At 57.1% G+C, this 19,700-nt stretch overlaps 8 protein-coding genes across 8 annotated transcripts; 7 read left to right on the plus strand and 1 right to left on the minus strand.

Annotated features, from left to right (window-relative positions):
* Positions 1 to 335: 335 nt before the first annotated feature.
* Positions 336 to 1,580, plus strand: PG998_012968 (uncharacterized protein; the record flags this gene model as incomplete). The annotated part of the gene is made up of 3 exons (XM_066879784.1): positions 336 to 656; positions 686 to 912; positions 971 to 1,580. 3 exons carry the CDS (start codon positions 336 to 338, stop codon positions 1,578 to 1,580), a joined length of 1,158 nt encoding a protein of 385 aa, XP_066726168.1.
* A 1,338-nt stretch (positions 1,581 to 2,918) lies between these two features.
* On the plus strand, positions 2,919 to 3,578 carry PG998_012969 (uncharacterized protein; the record flags this gene model as incomplete). The annotated part of the gene is made up of 1 exon (XM_066879785.1): positions 2,919 to 3,578. One exon carries the CDS (start codon positions 2,919 to 2,921, stop codon positions 3,576 to 3,578), a length of 660 nt encoding a protein of 219 aa, XP_066726169.1.
* A 204-nt stretch (positions 3,579 to 3,782) lies between these two features.
* Positions 3,783 to 5,588, plus strand: PG998_012970 (uncharacterized protein; the record flags this gene model as incomplete). The annotated part of the gene is made up of 1 exon (XM_066879786.1): positions 3,783 to 5,588. The coding sequence occupies one exon, from the start codon at positions 3,783 to 3,785 to the stop codon at positions 5,586 to 5,588; it is 1,806 nt and encodes a 601-aa protein (XP_066726170.1).
* A 527-nt stretch (positions 5,589 to 6,115) lies between these two features.
* On the minus strand, positions 6,116 to 7,132 carry PG998_012971 (uncharacterized protein; the record flags this gene model as incomplete). The annotated part of the gene is made up of 1 exon (XM_066879787.1): positions 6,116 to 7,132. One exon carries the CDS (start codon positions 7,130 to 7,132, stop codon positions 6,116 to 6,118), a length of 1,017 nt encoding a protein of 338 aa, XP_066726171.1.
* A 2,499-nt stretch (positions 7,133 to 9,631) lies between these two features.
* On the plus strand, positions 9,632 to 10,198 carry PG998_012972 (uncharacterized protein; the record flags this gene model as incomplete). The annotated part of the gene is made up of 1 exon (XM_066879788.1): positions 9,632 to 10,198. One exon carries the CDS (start codon positions 9,632 to 9,634, stop codon positions 10,196 to 10,198), a length of 567 nt encoding a protein of 188 aa, XP_066726172.1.
* A 227-nt stretch (positions 10,199 to 10,425) lies between these two features.
* Positions 10,426 to 10,632, plus strand: PG998_012973 (uncharacterized protein; the record flags this gene model as incomplete). The annotated part of the gene is made up of 1 exon (XM_066879789.1): positions 10,426 to 10,632. The coding sequence occupies one exon, from the start codon at positions 10,426 to 10,428 to the stop codon at positions 10,630 to 10,632; it is 207 nt and encodes a 68-aa protein (XP_066726173.1).
* A 1,068-nt stretch (positions 10,633 to 11,700) lies between these two features.
* Positions 11,701 to 13,617, plus strand: PG998_012974 (HET-domain-containing protein; the record flags this gene model as incomplete). The annotated part of the gene is made up of 1 exon (XM_066879790.1): positions 11,701 to 13,617. The coding sequence occupies one exon, from the start codon at positions 11,701 to 11,703 to the stop codon at positions 13,615 to 13,617; it is 1,917 nt and encodes a 638-aa protein (XP_066726174.1).
* A 678-nt stretch (positions 13,618 to 14,295) lies between these two features.
* Positions 14,296 to 18,418, plus strand: PG998_012975 (uncharacterized protein; the record flags this gene model as incomplete). Its single annotated transcript, XM_066879791.1, has 4 exons — positions 14,296 to 15,168; positions 15,289 to 18,030; positions 18,066 to 18,335; positions 18,392 to 18,418. 4 exons carry the CDS (start codon positions 14,296 to 14,298, stop codon positions 18,416 to 18,418), a joined length of 3,912 nt encoding a protein of 1,303 aa, XP_066726175.1.
* Between the last annotated feature and the right edge of the window lie 1,282 nt (positions 18,419 to 19,700).

Here is a 19,700-nt window from a genome sequence, read left to right on the forward strand (position 1 = left end):
CAGTAGCAGGGTAGTAATATCAGAAACATCTACGGCTGGGGGGACAAGACGGCACAGAAAGAGTGATGGAAGAATATCTCATAACTCATCGCCACAGGCAGGCACCAGTGGACAAAAGGTGGCCAGGCCGCGACTGCCAACTAACTGTACTTGACCCAATGGTGATTCTTTTCTTCTTCACGCAAGACGTCCCTCTCTGCTTTGACAAACCACCAAGCATCTCATCTACCTGAGTGATTGGTAATTGTTGGTCAGATATTCCCTCTTGGCTTTCTACTTATCATTCTCCTCTTCTCCAAAATAGCTTCACCCGGCCTCAAGCAGCTACATACAACATGTATTTCCGCCCAGTTGCCGCCGTTGGACACTGGCCACATGTCGCCTACGCCAAGATCAATTCTGATGTCCTCCAGGGATGCGTCATGTGTGGGGGGCCATGTAATTTGAGTTGCGGCCACTGTGACGCTTACGCTTCCTACTGCTCGGAGGCTTGTCGGTCCAAGGACCGGAAGTATCACCAGATCCTTTGCACGTCGTCCGTGAGCCCCGAGTTCCGCCTCTCCAGCCGCCCCGGCCCCGACTACCGCCGCGTCATTGCCCTCCCCGTCGACGGAACCCAGCCTGTTTGGGAGTGGGCTCGTTTCACCCCTACGCTGGTTGGACTGTTGAAAGACGAGTTGCTCAGACTTCTTGGCCCCCCCCTGCTGCGGGGAACCTCTACTCCGGCGTCGACATCAATCGAATCTGCACCAACGAGCACATGCGTTTCGGCCGCGGCCTCAGACGATACAACATCTTGAAGAAGAAAGGCGATGGCACCTTGGACTCCGATCCCGAGCAGCCCATCAACACCGCCGTCCAGCGTGTGTTCAAAAAACCCGGCCAACACATGCCCGAATTCGGTTCTGTCGTGTACGCGGCCTTTAAAAGCGATAAGATCGGCCGGCCAAATGTTACCGGCGGCGTCGAGTGGGGGAGACGCCACCATGAAAGACCTGCGGCTGATTGTCGACTTGTACCTCACCCACCCCGACAACCCTTGCATTATAGATGAGGAGCGCCACGGACACGGCGACGCCGCAATCTGGCCGGCCCTCAAGCTCAACTGCAAGCGAGACATGGCCCGCTTCCGCCTCCATACCAACTACGAGATCGAGCATGTCTACGTCTCCTCTGCCGGCGGGTCGGAGCGCTTCCAAGCATACGTTCCCCAAGTTCTCGGTCTTTCGTGGGTCTGGGAGTACGCCACTAGCACCAACGACACCCTCCCAGAATCGCCCGACGGCTTCGAGACGAATCGCGGTTTCCTGGGGCTGTTCGAACCGCCGAAAGACGTCCCCGCGCACCCGTATATCAAGCCCCTGGACCATGCTCTCCGATACGGTACGGTCATGGTCATGCACGAATCCGGATGGTCTCTTCAACCGGAGCACGTCGAGACAGTATTAAAGTTCGCCACCGCGCCCTCGGCTGCCCCCGCGCGTAGAGAATTCACCAGCAAAGGGTTTGCCCGTTACTGGAATGAGCATTGGGGCGACACGAATATTCCCTCACCGTACTTGCTGGAGAGTAGGTTCTAGACACTTGGTGTGCGGCTTATGAGCTTGCAGTCATGCTACCGGTCATGATTATGGCACTTGTTATGGAACATATTTGGGTATGCTTTTTTATGCTTGAACATCCTGATAGTAAAAGCGCTGCATTTTTACGAGCAAAGCTTTCTTAGCAAGCTCTGCGTCGTCGGCGAGGTGAAGGATCTGGGAAGCCCGGCCAACTGCCCCTTTGGTCATAGCCACTATGGTGGCCGCCCGAGAGCTGCGCATATTCCACACTGGAATTATTGCTTTCATTTCGTCAGTAGCAAAGCGTTGCCTTTTCTGCAGCGAAATAGCTTTCTATAGCACTTATCGTGGAATAGAGGCGCCGGTGGATGTTTGCTCCACCTGCTATAGAGGAAACCATAGAGGTACTCAACAGGAGTAGCTAGGAATAAATCAATTTCTAACACACTCTACTATCACTATCTTTTGCGTTTTTTTTTAGTTTTGACCCCTGGACACTGTAGCAGCTTTTGAAGGTAGTGAAACCACCAGATTGTGCTGCGTATAGGCCTATACTATTTCGATGAGTACTGGGACGAATGTGGTTTCTCAGTGAAGGGTTTGCTATATCTTTCTTCAGCCTTGGGTGCTTGACTCGCAGTCCTTGTGCGTCGCTCGAAATTAGCGGTGGACGAGCCGGCGGGCAAACGATCGCTATACCTGAAATATCCTTCACGGTGTGATTCGCCTGGGCGCAATGGCTGATTGAACATAATATGAAAGGCGGCGCTTTCGCCCTCAGGAGAATGGAAGCAACAACATGCCGTAACGTTACCACTGCGGCGGTGAATTAGCAGCTGCTGGAGCTCACACCAGCCCACCCACACATGTGAGACTTCTACCATTTCCACAGGTACGCATAGAATCAGAGACTACAATACATTACTAGCGCGCGATAGCGACTTGAGAAATATAGGTTTATCGTGTTTGGGCAGTGAGAAAAGCAACTATATACGGCGTATTGTCTGCCAAGTGTGGCGCGGGCCAAGGGCTGCAGCGTCAGCATTGCCAACACGAGAGAGAGCCGACCTACCCGATGCTCCTGCTACCATTCGCTCGCTAGCCAAAATCACATTAAGCGACGGAGAGAACGAAGAAAGTGACCAAGCCAATGGCTAGGTAAGCTCGTATCACCATCTAGCAAAGAAGTGGTGGTATGAGATCTCGATGAACGTTTTGGGTATATAAGGTGCAGACAGTAAGGCTATTTCAGTAAAACACACCCGAAGAAAACCAAGCATCCCTCCCAAGCTACAACCGGTCACCAGCAACATCCTAGCCAGACCGCCAATCCCACATCCGCTCCCCATCATAACAATGCAGTCCGCACTCCTGCTGTCCCTGGGCCTCTCCGGCCTGGCCGCGGCCATGCCCCTCGAGTCCCGCGGCGGCGCCCCCGCCATCGGCCAGTCCACCGGCGTCCAGCTCGCCGTCCACGTGACGGACCCCCAACACGCGCTCTACGGGCGCGTGCACGGCGCGCTGTTCACCGGCCAGCGGCTGAGCCAGGGCTACTACATGGGCGTCGTGGCGCCGCGCGACCCCGCCAGCAGCGGGGGCGGCAGCCGCTTCTACTTTGCCGACTCGGCGTCCAATCCTTCGGGCACCACCAGCACCACCCTGCGCACCGACGTCCCCGGCGTCTACCCCATGAGCGCCCTGGTCAACGCGCGCGAAAGCGAGGGCGAGCACCACGTCTCGCTCAGGAGCGGCACCAACGGCACCCGCGGCCTCTACCCCGTCCAGGGCGCCGACAACGTCCCCGTCCTCACGGGGCCGGGCGGCGGTGACGGCACGTACGTCGTCTGCCCGCGCTCCATCGGACCGTACAGGGATCTTCTGCTCGTCAACTACGTCTACGATGGCGAGGCGGTGCCGGCCGACTGCGCCGCGGGCACTTTTGTGCTGCTCTGCGCCACGCTCCCGGAGACGGAGTGGTCTCGCGAGGCCAAGACGGTGGCTTGCGTGAAGCAGTGATCGTAATGAGGGGCTTGCTTTGATGGGAAAGGAGTAATGACATATCGGGGCACATATATATATAGATCATGACATATACGTAATGCATATCTTGTAGTTGACTTTAAAGTATGCGGGGTGCTTATCTAATCCTCCGCCCCTAGCGGTGATCCCCTCGGTGCCTATCCCGCGAATCTGTCCACTGCCAACTAGAGCTCTTCAATTATGGATAAACCCAAAGCCAGCCGGACCAGTACTCCGAAGGTGCGCACGGGATGCATCACCTGTAAAAGACGTCACATGAGATGCGACGAGGCCCGACCCAACTGCCACAACTGTTTCAAAAGCCAACGATCGTGCAGCTACGCTAATGCCAACCCAGTCACCGCCATCGCCCCGTGCAAGCCTTCAAGATCGCCCACGCCATGTGTCGCGTCGCCGCAGAAGCAGACGCTTCTGAATGCCGACTTGGATGACTTTTGCGATGCCAACGGCGCCGGCTACTACCACGAATTCGCCCGGATGATGCACGGCGACTGGCTCACGGGCACGTCGAACCGCGCCTTCTGGGGCGTCACGGCGCCGCAGTTCGCGCGCACGAACCCGCGGTACCGCCACGCCGCCATGGCCATCGGCGCGCTGGGCGCGTGGTACCGCGAGTCCGGCGCCCCGTCGCTGCGCGCCCGCCCCGGCGAGGAGAGCGCGCACTACGTGCAGGCCCTGGGCCACTACGGCCGCGCCTTGCGCCTGCACCACCGCCAGGACTCCCTCCACGACACCTCCTTCCTGGCCCTCCTGCTGCTCTTCTTCGAGCTCCTCCGCGGCAACAGCAAGGCGGCGCTGGCCCACGTCAACCACGGGCTGGCGCTGGTGCTCGCGCTGATCACCGACCAAGACGGCGGTGCCCACAGCAACAACAACAATGCAACTCAGGCGCCGAACCCCACACGCTTCTTCCTCGAGCTGGCCGACGTCTTCGCCGATATTGCCATGCAATCCCGCACGGTTTTGCACGGGAGGGTCGGCCACTGTTCACCCCTCGCCAACTTTGGAAGAGGTCTGAGGGATAAGAAGCAGACCCTGGAATCCTTCATGGTCCTGCTGAGTCGCCAGTTTCTATCGTCTACAAGCGCCAGTGACCAAATCCCCGACGTCTTTACCGATCTAGACGACTTCGAACGCTGTCTCAATACGGCGCTACATCGACACAATTCCATTGGGCCCATCCTGATGGAAATCGTGCAGTCCTCTGGCATCCTCCAGTCCAACGACCCCCTGCTCGTCGACAGGTACTACCCCGAGATACTGGGCAACCCCAAAGTCCGCGCGTACTGCGAAGCGCTGCGACATGATATGCAGAGGCTGGACAGCGCCTTTGTCCCCTTGTTCAACAAGACCCTCGCCTCGGATTTCGACAAGCCCACCTACCTCCGGGCCGTCTACCTGCGCCTGCAGTACCTGGGCGTGCTGCTCTTCTTCGACCCGACGCGGCACCTGCGGGTCGAGTCGATGCAGGAGCTGACGCCGGGCTTCCGCGAGTACCTGTCGCTGGTCGAGGTGGCCACGGCGCGGATGCGGGCGGCGACGGGCGCCGACAGCGCGGCGCACCGCCTGTCGCTGCAGTGCAAGCTGGCGTACTACGTCATGATCATCGCGTTCTTCTGCCGCGACCCCCTCGCCCGCGACCAGGCCATCGCCATCCTGAGCGACTACCCGGGCCAGGACGGCCTGTGGGACACGCGCGCCCTCTACGCCACGGCGCTCAAGAGCCGCGTCGTCGAGCGCGACAACGCCGTCGAGGGCTCGCCGGACGAGCAGTGGCATCGCCTCGTGCGCCGCGAGTTCGTCTTCGAGGACGGCGGCACCCGCGTCTTGTTCCGGTTCCTCGTCCGGGAGGACGGAGACGCGGGCGGCTGGCGGCTGGCGGAGGAGGTGGCGGATGTCTCCCGCGGGCTGGAGGGCTTGAGGTGGGTGAGGCAGCCGCTGACGGGGTCGGGCAAGTTGCTTATTGGGGACTTGCTGCCGTCGTGACTGGCGGGCTGTCGTTGGGATACAGCTGGCCGAAGTGGGTGCTTTATGAATCATTTTCTTTTTAATATAATTAGTTTTGATCAGCCACAACTTAACATCGGCCGAATCTCTAGATCATCGAGACTCGGCCACAAGCAACGCACATCCAACTACTGGGAACCCCTCACCAGAAGCTTTTCTCACATAGCCCCAGGTGATGCCCTTCCCATCATCCCAGGTTGCTCTAGATTGGACTACCATGAAATACTCTTTTTTACCATGGTCACTTCACTCGGACTTCTCATGATCGCGCGTGTTTCCTCAAAGCTATCAATTTCAACTAAACTAAAGAGCGTGCCAGCATTGAACTAAGCTACAAGTACATAATACACCGGTAAGATCATTCTATAAATCGACATCAAGTGCCCGGTTAACTCGGTAACTCCCCATGGTACCCAACGATACGAAACCCTTGACATAGGTTCATGAAACGAAATGTTATAATACTATTTAATAAATTACTTCGACTGACGCGCGTGGATTGTGAGTCAAAGGACCAGCTCGTCGAGGGATTCTTCGCGAGGCAGGGGGCCAGATTGGGATGTGTGCTTGAAGTCGAGCGCACTAGTTCCCCAAGCCAGTTGCTTACTTGATTTGCGCCCCGACTGGGGCGGGGAACTCGACTCGGCGTCTAGAAGATCGAATAGCTTGTCCATCAGGAAGTGGATCGTGCTGTCGTTGTGGCCGATGACCAGCTTCATATCAGCCTGCTCGACTTCGGCCAGAAGCTCGGGATGCCGGGTGTTCCAGACATCGCGCAGCCGTGCCACGGCCTCCTCCTGCGGGCTGTGGCGGCTGACACTACGCGGCCGGCGGTCGTTGGGGAAGAGGATGTCCCAGATGGTGAACCACTGCTCCTCCGGCGACGACTTCCGCTCCTTGGTGTTCATCAGCTGCTCCCTTTGCAGCTCGGTGATGCCCTCGAAGTGGGGGTTCTCGCGGTACTCGCACTTGACGCCCCGCGTGTGCTCGTCGCGCTCCTTGGCGTTGCCGAAGATGTCGTAGCAGCGGGCGCAGTAGAACTTGGGCGTGTGGTGCTTGCGGTTCAGGTGCTGCTTGACGTCGCGGACCCGCCGGAGCACGAAGTTGGCGCACGCGCGGTGCTTGTGGGCGTCTCGTTTGAAAAAGGGGCAGGCGAAGACCAGGGACGTGGGGTCCGGCTCGGCATCCGTGCCGGAGTGCTTTGGTTTCTTGGTGGTGCTTTGGCCGGACTCGGTTTCGGAGTCGGAGTCGTAACCGGGGGATTCTCCAGGAGGGCGCTTCCTGTTGGACACATCCGGGCAGCTTTCGGTGCCGTACATGGACGCGGACAAGGAATCGTCGCTGACAGATGAGCAGTTGGAAGTCGGTGACCAATCACCTGAAATCGATGACGAGTACTCCAAGAAGGGGGAAACTTCGAATCCGAATTGCATCCTGTCGCTTTCAGTTTCGCCAAAGGCGTAGCCCAAGGGTGAAGGCTCTGTCATGGGGTAGTTGATTGGATGCGAAGATGGCTCGCACATCGCTGCTGGATCTATGAATTCCGATATGTCGAAGGGCAGTTGAAGCGCGGCCCCTTGGAAGTCGGCGACGGATGGGACCGGAGAGTTAACGTACGGTATATCTACTGCCGATAAGCCGAGAGTCACAACAGGTGCGATGCGAGATATCTGGCACTTACACTCTAGCTCTGTTTGTTCGAGGACGTGGGTCTGGGGTCGTTCGTCATGTTGCGGCGTCTGCCCCTGCATACACAACGCACGCGCGATTGTCGAGCTGCCGCCGTGGGATGCTATTTTCTGGCTGGTCTCGCAATCCGGACTACTCGTCCGTCCGGCCAAGGCGCATGTCAATAACATTGTGCAGGAGAAAGTCGATGGGAAAACGACCTCAAGAGGTGCCAGAGTTATGACGTACACAATAGAAGCCCCCGGAGGAGAAAGGTCTTGGGAAACTGCCCCCTTAGATATATCGTCGCGCATCACTATTTCCCATGATTCTGTTATGATGCTATCGTCCAGATAGACGCCCGCAATGGTTTCAAAACGATAGCTGGGTTGCTTCATTCCCATTTTGATTCGGTGCCCTAGTCCTTGGCTCTGCTGTAAGTGAGTTGGGCTCAAAGTTGAAGAAGGAACAGCCAGTGGGATGTATCATAGCCCATGTGAGTTGGCAAGTCATCCAAGATGTACAATAGCCGCCCATGGAGCAATCCTCAGCCTGATATGCCATTGGCAGTCAGGTGATGGTGGGTTTATTGATCGAGTCAGCCATGTCCCTATCGTAGGGGGCTGTGACTAGTCGTCGACGAATCGGCCCCCAACTGCATGACGCTAGCAAGGGTTACATCGCATGCCATCTACACAGCTGTGTGAATCCCCCACACAAGGCCGACTTACACGCCTGCGTGAAAGCCTCGCAAGGTAGATAAAGATGTACGCAGTTGCGCACATGTGGAGTTTGATCTGCACACCGAAGCTAGGCAGACCTCCTACACACTTGTGTACGTACGTATGCGGTTGCATATCAACAAGGTGGACTTTACACAGCTGTGTAGAAGGTGCGTCACGCTTGCATTTGCGTCTTTGATCATCTACAACTTTTGCGCGTGCCCGGAAATTGCGCCGCATAGTTGCAGCTGAGACGACGCAACGGATTCCCGAAAGGAGGAGCCGAATTCTCCGCCATTTACGCGTACAATTCCGAGAAGACGGAGTAGCGATGTCCTGAAATAGCAGAGCAAACTCGGTATATACAATAAGTGACCCTAGTATATATAAGAACAGCAAAGATCGCATGGCCCTGTGAGCGATGCTGGTATTACAACAGCCGCCAAGCTTTCTTTTCAGGGAATGAATGCACCCCCTCCCCTTCCCTCATTTCACCCTGCATGTTCTTGTCATCGCAATTGTTGACTTGCTTTTTACGCCCCGAATCGCTTGTCGAAGGTTCTTCTAGTGGACGAGGCGGATTCCCTGCCTTCTGCGACTTTCTGGTGCGAGGCTTTCTTGCTGCCTCGTAGGAGGCTGTGATTGACGGGAGAATGTGCGTCCCGCTGCCAGGCGTCCAACCGGTCAGTTCGTAGCGAACTTGTGCAGTCAGCAGTCAGCCAAACAGATCCAGCACAGTACGATTTGCTGCTCGAGACTCACCTCTTGTGCTCCCTCCGAGCGGAATCTTTCTGCGTGTCGTAGGTTTTTGTCATTATGGCCGAGTGACGAAATCGGGAGGTAGGTTTGAGGTTTGATATACAGGTAGCTGAGATAAAGTCTGGATTGCTTCACGAGAACATGCTCGAGTCTTCTCTACGGGACTTACTGCTGGATAAATACTCCGTCTCTCGTGCACAGATTTGCTGTGGCCGAGATGTATTCCTTCTTCTTTTCCTTATGCGCTGTTGCGGATATGTCAACACAGTTGTGATGGGTTTAGTCGTTGCAAAGGCGCCTTCGCACTTGAGTACTACGTGCTAAACTGCGCAGATTCTGTTCGGGGTTGCAAGCAATATGAGGGAATCTACACGTCTATTGATATACTGCACCATATCGGTGCCAAGTCGGTCGGCGGATTCGTATCGCTTCTGCAGCGCGCGCCCGGGGTGGACTCCTCGATTAGCGCGTGCACGCCTGTGAGGAGGATCGATACTCAGCTGTGCAGAACCACATGCCCGGCTGACGCGACCGCGGAGCGACACCTACGTGTTTCGAAAGCAGCGAGCGCCGACGATGCGGCTCAATCATGTACACCAGGCCATGTATTTCGGTCAGGCCACGGAAGGCAGACTTATATTTCAAGGCAGCCGCAACGACTGACGCGCGGGCGCAGCAGTCGTGAAAGGCGCACATTGGATTTCCTCGACCCGTTGCGCTGCTGCTTTCGTTTCGTTGCGATCCCTGGTTCACATATACAAATGGTTTCCCACGTCCTAACTTTGTGATTTGCGTACACTCCTGTGCGGTGTTTCTCGCGTTTGGCCGACTTGAACTCATCCTTCGGTTACTGTTGTAACCTTGCGACTCGAAATGCCGCCGCCAGGATTGGGGTGGCCGCAGCTCCCGGCGGACTACGGGGGGCCGTTTCCACCGGAAGGCCCCTCTGAAACGGCCTTTCAGGCCATCCACTCACCTGTTGAAGACCACCGCCAGGGTCATCAACCTCCCCCGGTCCCATCTGCGTCGCTTGTGCCATACCCTTACGATGATATATTTTCCGGCGGATATCATTTAGCATCACCGCCGCTCGTTCCCAATCTCGACTTACCATTCACCAATCCTGCCGCTATCCGCCCTCAGGGGTTGCTGGCAGCGGCAGCCCAGGATACAGGCGGGGACGGCTTCTACGCAGCCGCCGCTGGGGCCTCTAGCAGCACAGACCCGACATCCTTTGGGGGCACCACCTATGCAACTGGTTCCTCCTGGGGCGGCCCGGGAAATGGCAAAGGCAAGGAACCACAACGCAGAATTAATGAATCCAATCACGATGGGTCTCTTATCTCGGCTACGCGACAGGATGTGCTTTCTTGGGCGTGCCCATTCCTTCTCCACGCCATGATGCAAGGGGGCATATTCCAGAAGCATGCCACGGATTGAAACGCATCGGAGACGTCAGGCTGCATATCGAGAGACGCCACAGCCAGCCACCGCACTGCCCCTCGTGCGGTAGCATTTTCACTCCCCGCCAAACCGCGCAGCTTCTGGCGCATATCAACCAAAGAAGATGCGTCCAGGCTCCTTTCGAGCTTCCCGGGGTGACAGAAGACCAGTTCGACGAACTTCGCAAGCGGGCCAAAGCCGCGGCACCGAATACAGTCACCAACATGGAGCGATGGTTCCAGATCTGGGATGTCCTCTTTCCGGGCTTCGAGCGGCCCGCCTCGCCTTATATGAACGGTTCCCTCTTCGCGATGCGTTCTCATGTGCTCGTGCATAGATACCTGCACACCGAAGGGAGAGGGTGGGCACTAATTAACGAGGAGTTTCCGACGGGGGCAATCCCGAGTTCCTTCGAGAGCTTCATAGGATGATTACGGATGCATTCGAGAGGTACGTCGTGTTTGTCGGGGAACAGGAAGAGAGGTCAAATGACAATGACCGCGCTGCTGCTCCCTGAAGGACAACGTGCTGGTTTCGCCTGATTGTCAATTAGCCCAGGGACATCTTTGAAGCTCTGTATACTAGTCTTTGTCTTCGTTTTAACGTTCCTTCCTCCCTCCGCTGAATTGTCTTAAACGACAGCGGCTGAGCATGCATCGAATCAAAACATGGTATTCGCAAGGAATGAGAAAGCCGCTGCATAGTAATGATGAGTCAAAGTAGAGTATCGAAAATCAACACGGCCAGCCTCTCGAGTGTGTCGCAAGACGGTTTCATGGCAAAAATGGCAGTGCTGGCCGAAACGTAATCTCGTTCGTACTTATATATAGATGTCAAGCATGACGGGAAGGATGAAGATGGCGCGCAATAGCGCACATCAGTGCGCTGCGATTTAGCGGTGCCTGCGCTGCGACCCCCAAAGTCGCCCATTCCCGTGCTGTGCACTATTTTGCACACATCATTCTGCGCACATCATACGGCGCCATGGTCTCGGATTGGAGGACAGAGTTCGGTCGATGTTTGACATTTAAGGCTATCAACAAATTGCAAAGTTGCAGCCGACATGACGGCAGAATGCTGTTGTCACCAATTGAGCGCCGCAGGGCTGCAGTGACAGAATGCAGCCTAATCGGGTGCCCGCTCATGGTGCGCATCTTTCGCACGCATGTGCTGTAATCACCACGAGGTGTAGTGTAGTCACGCATCACCGTCGCCTTCAGGGCTGAAGATCGCCCGACGTCTTACTCAATCTCACCGATTGCCATCAGCCTGCATCTTGCAGCCTTGTGCCATCTAAAATCACCTTGCCGTCGCCACGAGCCTCGAATATATAAAAGGACAACTCTGTCCTGCTCACGATATTAATACACGCACAGCAGACATTTCCCAACAGCTGTAATCGCACACGCAGCTTGATCCCTTACTCTTTCCTTTTCAACCACCTTATGTCTTCCACACTTTAGCGTTTTGCCTCTCATTGCAGGGCTTACCACTTGGCGATGAACCTGCTGAACACCTCGACCTTGGAGCTTCTATGGCTAGACGAATCCGAATCCGCGTCGCTGCACGCGGCGCTGTCCCGCTGCTGGGACAGCGGCGAGATACTACATGATGGCCAGCAAAGCAGTAGCGAATGCGAACCGAAACTTGGATACTCAAGGCTGATCGGCGCCTGTGTCGATGCATTCGGCAGTCGCAAGTTAGATTGGGTCTGCGCTGACGCTCCGTCAAGTGTCCTTCTGGCAGACTCGATCAATGTTTTCTACCAGTGGTGTAGCAGCTGCAGCATCCGCCTTGCCTATCCTGATGACACGTGTGCCTCCGACCCCGGGGAGATTCAGACGGAATCCAGCTGGATACAGCGATCCTGGGCTCACAGTATGTCCATCGAAAAAGCAATCTTCTGGGCAGCCCAGAGTCCCGTGCGCAGGATTGAAGATGCTGCGTATTCTCTCCTCCTCGGCGTCTTGGACGTAAGCATGCAAATCGTTTACGCCGAGGAAGAGAGCATGGATCTGTGTGTGCAAAACGAACTTCCGGTGACGCTCGGTGAAGCAACTTCGGATTACTCGCACGATAGCTACGCCAAGTCGTGGCGACTGCCAATAACTGAAGTGTCTCTTGCAGCACCGACTCCGACGTGCCGACTAGCGCCAGGCGGACAAGAAGATGGGCTTTGTATGACAGCCTCTGGATTCCCCGACCAATCATTTTGGAACGGAAGCCTGGGCGTCGGCCTGCGCATATGGCGGGGAAGCCTAGCCCGTGCGAATTCCGAGCAGCCCTTTGACGTTTCCGGCCACGACTCTTCTGAGACCCCAGTCTTGCCCACGAGACAGGACGTCGATAGCCGAGCTTCGAGTATGATAGCCCCGGCTGCGAAGAATGATCGTCTTTGTCTGTCCGATAACGCACAGTCGGAGTGTGATGCCATATCGACGTCGTCGACATTGGAGGATGATGGGTCGGATGAAACAGGCGATTACGAGGATTGTCTCTTCAGTTCCTCAGCATGGGATGATCAAGCTACGGAGTTGGATCCCCTGTTCTCGGAGCTAACGGGTGCATTGGCGCAAACGGCATTGGATGGGTTTTCCGGCTGGCTGGCAGATTGTTCAAGATTCCAAGAACAAACCCAATCTGTAGACAGCTGCCATAACAACAAGCGGATCAAATCCCGAGACGTTCACAGCCACGCCAAGGCCGGGCTGGTGGATGATGGCGACCATGAAATCGTGGAAACGCCTGGGTCCAAGCGATGGGCGTGTCCATTCTATCTTCACGGCATATCCCAGGATACCCAGTGCCTCACCCGCACCGATCTCCGAACCATCCGCGATCTCAAGCAGCATCTCTGTTTGAACCACCGCCAGCCCTACTACTGTCCGACTTGTGGTACCACCTTCCTCCGAGCCTCGGCGCGTGATCGCCACATCACGGCTCGAACTTGCAGTCTGGAAGAATGGAAAGGGGCGCCGCAAGGCTTGTCCCAGGACCAGCTCCAAAGACTTGCTCGGCGGTGCAGTCCCGGGACCTCGGAAATCAACCAATGGTACGACATCTGGAATATAATCCATTCGGGGGATGGCGTGTCGTCACCACGAAAAGAGCCCCTGACGCCATATTCGACGGGCATGCTGGAATCTGCTGTCTGTCTAGTGCGCGACTTCTGGTCGCAGCGGGGTAGACTTGTCATTGCCGACTTTCTCGAGCAGCGGGGCCTACAAGGTTACGAAATTCCCGACGAGGAACGAAACCTCGCGGCGCTGTACCAGGTTACTCTCAACCATATCGTAGACCAAGTGGCCCGCACTATGAGTACAAGGGACCAAAATCCGCATGTTGATCCGAGTAGCACTATTGGGAAGGTACTGTCTTCGATCAGGGAAATTTGCTCGAGAACAAGGATGTATTAGTGGCGATGACGGCAGCATTTGAAGGGGAGGAGGGTCATGATATGAGGACAAGTTAGAGTAAGAGGAGCAGTCTGCATGTCGACCATAGTATTCTTATGCTTAGTACCAATTACGAATCAAGAATGATACAATTGTAGTCGCAATGTTCATGATCGTCCTTGTACATACTACCAAAGGATCTTGATAGTAGCCTGACGTGTCCAAGGCCTCAAATCCTGACCTCGATTAGCCATCAGACATGACCCCCTAGCTCCGCCTGAGTAGACAAAACATGCCTGTCGTGGCTGAAAGCCTGACTTTAGTGTAGGAAGTGCGCAGCCTAGACTCTGATTGGCCGAGCCCCTGAGAATACGGGCGATCCGTAAAGAATCGTGCACGGCCCGTAAACGGTTTACGACCCGTGCCATCCTTGCAAACCATGTAAGTCAGATCTTGGCACGTCGTGATTGGTTGAATCTTCTCTCAAGGCCTTCGTTCATATCACCAGGGGGAAAGGCGAAATACGGAGGCGGTTCATGAGTCCTACGTTCTTTCCCCAATATATAATGATTCGAGACTTTTCGCCACTGTCCATCTTTCACCTCTTCAAGTCTTCCATTTCCATGGACCCTGAGACATTCCAAGACCAGTCCGATGTCAACGAAAAAGCACCTGCCGTCTGCGGCAAACGTCGCCCCGATGGACAAACCAGAGGATGGGCAGCCTCTTTCCATAACAAAAGGTAAATCGGGGAAGGCAACCCCAGCAGATCATACAACGACCGACCGACAACCCGCACTGGCCGACTACCTCCGCATCTTCAGCTACGCCACGCGATGGGACGTATGCGTATACACCGTCGGCGCCCTCTCGTCCATCGCCGCCGGCATCACCCTGCCCCTGATGAACATCCTCTTCGGCCAGCTGGCCGCCCAGTTCGCCCAACACGCCGCGCCCTCGTCCTCCCCCTCGTCCGCCGCCGACTTCGAAGGCCTGCTGTCGCGCCAAGCCCTGTACATCCTGGCGCTGTTCCTGGGCCGCTGGGCGCTGAACGCCGTCAACAAGTTCTGCTTCCGCGCGACGGGCCTGCGCCTGTCGGCCGCGGTGCGCCTGCACTACCTGCAGCGCCTGCTGCACCAGAGCGTGCACGCGCTGGACGCGCTGCCGGCGGGCGCGCCCGCGGCGGCCGTCACGGCGGCCGCCAACACGCTGCAGGTGGGCGTGTCGGAGCGGCTCGGCACGCTGCTGCAGTTCGCCGGCACCGTCGGCGCCGCGCTCGTCGTCGCCTTCGTCTGGAGCTGGGAGCTCACCCTTGTCGTGTCCAGCCTTGTCGTCTACTCATTCGTCGTCATGGCCGTCGCCCTGCCCGTCCTGCTCGCGAGCCACGCCGCCGTCGCCCGCGCCGAGGCCCGCGCCACCGCCGTCGCGAGCGAAGCGCTCGGGGCCATCCGCCTAGTCATGGCGGCGGGGGCGCAGGACTATGTGCTCCGGAGGTACGAGCGGTGGGTGCAGGAGGCGAAGAGGCATTCGCGGAAGACCGCGCCAGTCTTTGGCATCTATCTTGGTCTGATTGTATGTGCTTCCTTTTTCTCACATTTTACCTTTTTTCAAATAAAGCTTGCTTCCATGGTACTTCCCATGAGCCGTTGGTCCTTTTCCCTTCAAATCACTGATTCACCATACTCCTTACAGTACCTCGGCATCTTCGGATCCTACGGCCTTGCTTTCTGGTACGGCATCAAGCGGTTTGTCAGCCAAGGCGCCGGCGGGGTCAGCGTCGTCATCGTCGTCCTCATGTCGGTCATGATGGTGCTGACCTCGATTGAGCGCCTCTCGACGCCGCTCACCGCCATCAGCAAGGCCATGGTCGCCGCCTGCGAGTTCTTCGCCGTCATCGACGCGCCGGTCCCCGAGCGCGGCGGTTTGAAACTCGACATGGCCGGTGGCCGCGGCACCCAAGATCTGGATCTCGTGTTCGAGAACGTCACGTTCGCGTACCCCAGCCGGCCGGGAACCAAAGTCCTGGACGGGCTGGACCTGCGGATCCGGGCGGGCCTCAACACGGCCATCGTCGGCCCCTCGGGTTCGGGGAAGAGCACCATCGTGGCTTTACTGGAACGGTGGTACTCGCTCCATGAACAGCCGCTTGTCCCACGGGTTGTTCAGCCAGAGCCCAAAAACGAATCGGACGACGGTGGCCAAGAACAAGCTCCTGCCGATGCGGTCGTGGACGAAAATGTCGTGATTTCTGGCGCCATCATGGTCGCCGGTCATAGTATCGACGAGTTTGATGTTCAATGGTGGCGAAGCCAGATCGGGCTGGTCCAGCAGGAGCCTTTTCTCTTCAACGACAGCATCTTCGACAATGTCGCGAGGGGTCTCATCGGGACGCAGTGGGCGGGTGAACCAGAAGCCCAGAAGCGAGACCTCGTCATCAGTGCGTGCAAAGAGGCCTCGGCTCATGAGTTTATCTGCCGCCTTCCCGAGGGATACGATAGCCGGATCGGCGACGGAGGTCTCAAGCTCTCCGGCGGCCAGCGGCAACGCGTCGCCATCGCTCGGAGTATCGTCAAAAAACCTCGCATCATCATCTTGGACGAGGCCACGAGCGCCATCGATGTCCACGGCGAACGGATCGTCCAGGCTGCCCTGGATAGAATCAGCCAGAACTGCACCACCATCACGATTGCTCATCGTCTGTCCACAATCAAGAAGGCCGACCGCATCGTTGTTTTCAACGAAGGCCGCACGGTGGAAGAGGGAACACACGACGATCTCATGCGCTCCCCATCAGGGCACTATAGTCGTCTGGTCCACGCCCAAGCCTTGAATAATCTCGCGGACACGGACAACATCCAGGAGAAACCAGACTTAAAGGCAGCATCTCCGGAAGTGCAAGAAAGGAAGAGCTTGGAAGAACGCGAGGATGTGATCCCCGATCTTGCTTGCAACTCGGATTCGGAAGCAAAAGAGGGAGCCAAGCCAACACCCGCATCTTTCCGCAGCTTTGCCACCATCATCCATCAACAGAGGATACACTGGCTCTTCTTTGCTGGCATCATCGTGTCCGCCGTGGGCATCGCCGCCGCGACGCCGATCCAAGCCTGGCTCTTCGCCAAGGTGGTGGGCGTCTTCACGCTGCAGGGCGACGAGCTGCGGCGCGCGTCCGACTTCTGGGCGCTGATGTGGCTGGCCCTGGCCGGCGGCGTGGGGCTCAGCTACTGCGCCGCGGCGTGGATCGGCGTCGGCGCGCAGTCGCTGGTCGGCGCCACGTGCAAGACGTCTTACCTGCGCGGCATGTTGTACCAGAAGCTGGCCTTCTTCGACGACGACGCCAACGCGCACGGCACGCTGACGGGCCGGGTCGCGAGCGACGCGAAGCACATGGAGGAGCTGCTGGGGCTGAACCTGGTCATCTCGCTCTCGGGCGTCCTCACCGTGGCCGGCTGTCTCGTCATCTCGCTCGCGTTCGGGTGGAAGCTGGCGCTGGTCGGCCTCTTCGTCACGATGCCGCTCATGCTGGCCTCGGGCCTGTGGAAGCTGCGGCAGGAGATCCGGTTCGACCAGATGAACTCGGCCGTGTTCGCCGAGAGCGCGCAGTTCGCCACCGAGGCCATCGGCGCCGTCCGCACCGTCGCGGCCTTCAACCTCGAGGCGTCCATCCTCGCGCGCTACGAGGCGCTGCTCGACGGCCACGTCCGCGCCGCCGTCCGCAAGGCCCGGGCCAACGCCCTGCTGTTCGGCTTCACCGACAGCGCGACGCTGGGCTGCCAGGCGCTGGTGTTTTTGTACGGCGGCAGGCTCCTCCTGCGCGGCGAGTACACCTTGGAGGCCTTCTTCGTGTGCTTCATGGCCATCATCCAGGGCGCGGAAAACGCCAGCCTCGCTTTGGCCATGGCGCCGAACGCCGCGCAGGCTTTCACCGCCGCGAACCGCATTCTTCGGGTGCAGACATCGGCCGAGGTTGGTCAACCCGAGACGGCCGACGAGAAGGCAGCGATCCCCGACATGGAGACTGGCGCTCGGATCGAGCTGCGAGATGTCCATTTCCGATATCCCACTCGCGATGTCCCCATCTTTCAAGGCACCTCCCTCACCATCGAAAAGGGGCAGTACGCCGCCTTTGTCGGGCCATCGGGGTGCGGAAAGACGACCATCATCTCGCTTCTGGAAAGATTTTACGACCTGGAGCCGGATTCTGGGGAAATCTTTTGCAACGGAATCAACATTCAGAACTTGAACAGGTACGCCTACCGGCAGAACCTATCGCTCGTCGCCCAGGAACCGACCATGTTCCAAGGGACGATCCGCGACAACATCCTGCTCGGGGCCGCCAGCCCGGACCAAATCACGCAGGCCAGGATCGAGGAGGTGTGCCGCGACGCGTCGATCCACGAGTTCGTCGTCTCGCTGCCGGACGGCTACGGCACCGACGTTGGCCAAAAAGGCGTGTCCCTGTCCGGGGGCAGAAGCAGCGCCTCGCGCTCGCCCGCGCCCTGGTGCGCGACCCCAAGATCCTGCTGCTCGACGAGGCGACGTCGGCGCTCGACTCGGCGTCGGAGCGCGCGGTGCAGCGCGCGCTGGAGAAGGCGCGCCGCGGACGCACCATGGTCGTGGTCGCGCACCGGCTCTCCACCATCCAGAACGCCGACGTCATCTTCGTCATGCACAACGGCGCCGTGGTCGAGAAGGGCACCCACGAGGAGCTCTTGTGGCGGCGCGGTGGCTATTGGAATATGGTAAGTCGTGATGCTGGGCGAGCCCTCTACGTATGTTTGCTGACAGTGACTTGCAGTGCCAGAGCCAAGCGATGGATCAGTGATTGCGTGTACCAGCTGTCGGGAGACAGTCACGGGATGTGGACAGATGATATTTGGTCTAAGCTAGAGAGGTGCCGGTTCATGATGATAGAGCAAGCTATAGTAATTACGGTGAAGACTTGCGAGAGATACAACCGCAAAGAAGCCAAACGGCCTAATATTCTGTGCCCTTCTCAACGAAGGGCCTCTCTAGTTGCCATCGCCATTTACCTCGGCGCGCTTAACCGCGAGGCCTCTCGTGATATAGAATGCGTTCAATCTCAGAAAGTCTTCCACTGGCGATATCTCTTTTCCTGTTAGGTTCCTCGCGTGCCGAGGCTGGGCAAGGGTGCTATTTTTGTCCGAGGATATTGAGCCCAGCTGGCCGGAAAAGCACCCGGCTTATGGGTCGTCCTCATCCACCGCAGCAGCTCGATCTCCGCATTCCCGCATATGCATGCGGTCGAATCTCATCCGGCAGGCCCTAGGGGCGTGAACGCATGATTTGAAATCCCCTCTCCTTTTCTGCGGCAGGCTTGAGCCAAAGCTGTTGTTACAAGTTACGTCATCAAACAACTGCTGGAGTTTCAAATCATTCCTATAGTCTTTCATAGGCATTGATCGGCAATCAGCGCGGAAGCACTTCAAGTCGGATACTACGTCTCTGCCTTTCATTCTCTTAAAACGCTGCAGGTTTCTTGTCCTTGAACTCAGCTGCAGAACCTCTAAGGCCGTATCAGGAATAGAGTTGTAAATATTAGGAAAATACCATGCACCTGAGCTAAGGGTGGAATACAAACCAAGACCGACTCGCCCCATCGTAGCTTCAGATTTCGGAAGGCATCCGGTGTGACGGCCTATAACTTTCTGATAGGCCAGGCTGGCGTGCATTGCGGGACAATGAGAGAAAGGTATAAGCCAAGATTCCTTTCCAGGAACTACATTCTTTCCTTCCCCTCTTTCTGATTTGATGCTTAGATAGCAGAAATCAGGATTCGGATTAGCGAATTAAATAGTCTTCACGATTCTTGCGGCTCAATATCAAGGAACTGGCAACTGGATTCTGTTGTAGGGCGTCGCTGCACCTGCTGCCACTCTACAGTAGGATTGGTCAATGTCACATGCCGGTCAGGGTATCATCGTCCAGCTCTCGGCCCTGGAAGTGGCTATTGCTGTCAGGATAATTGCAAGACGGTTTGATTGCTTTGTGATGCTCCATGCCCAGTTTCACGCGGGCGCCATCCACGGCCGCACATGTCCTGGAATCCAAGGCACCTCCTCGACAGGGGACTGGGCCTAGGCCAA

The sequence above is a fragment of the Apiospora kogelbergensis genome (genome assembly GCF_038363985.1).
Source record: "Apiospora kogelbergensis strain CBS 113332 chromosome Unknown utg000008l_segment0_segment0, whole genome shotgun sequence".
NCBI lineage: Eukaryota > Fungi > Ascomycota > Sordariomycetes > Amphisphaeriales > Apiosporaceae > Apiospora > Apiospora kogelbergensis.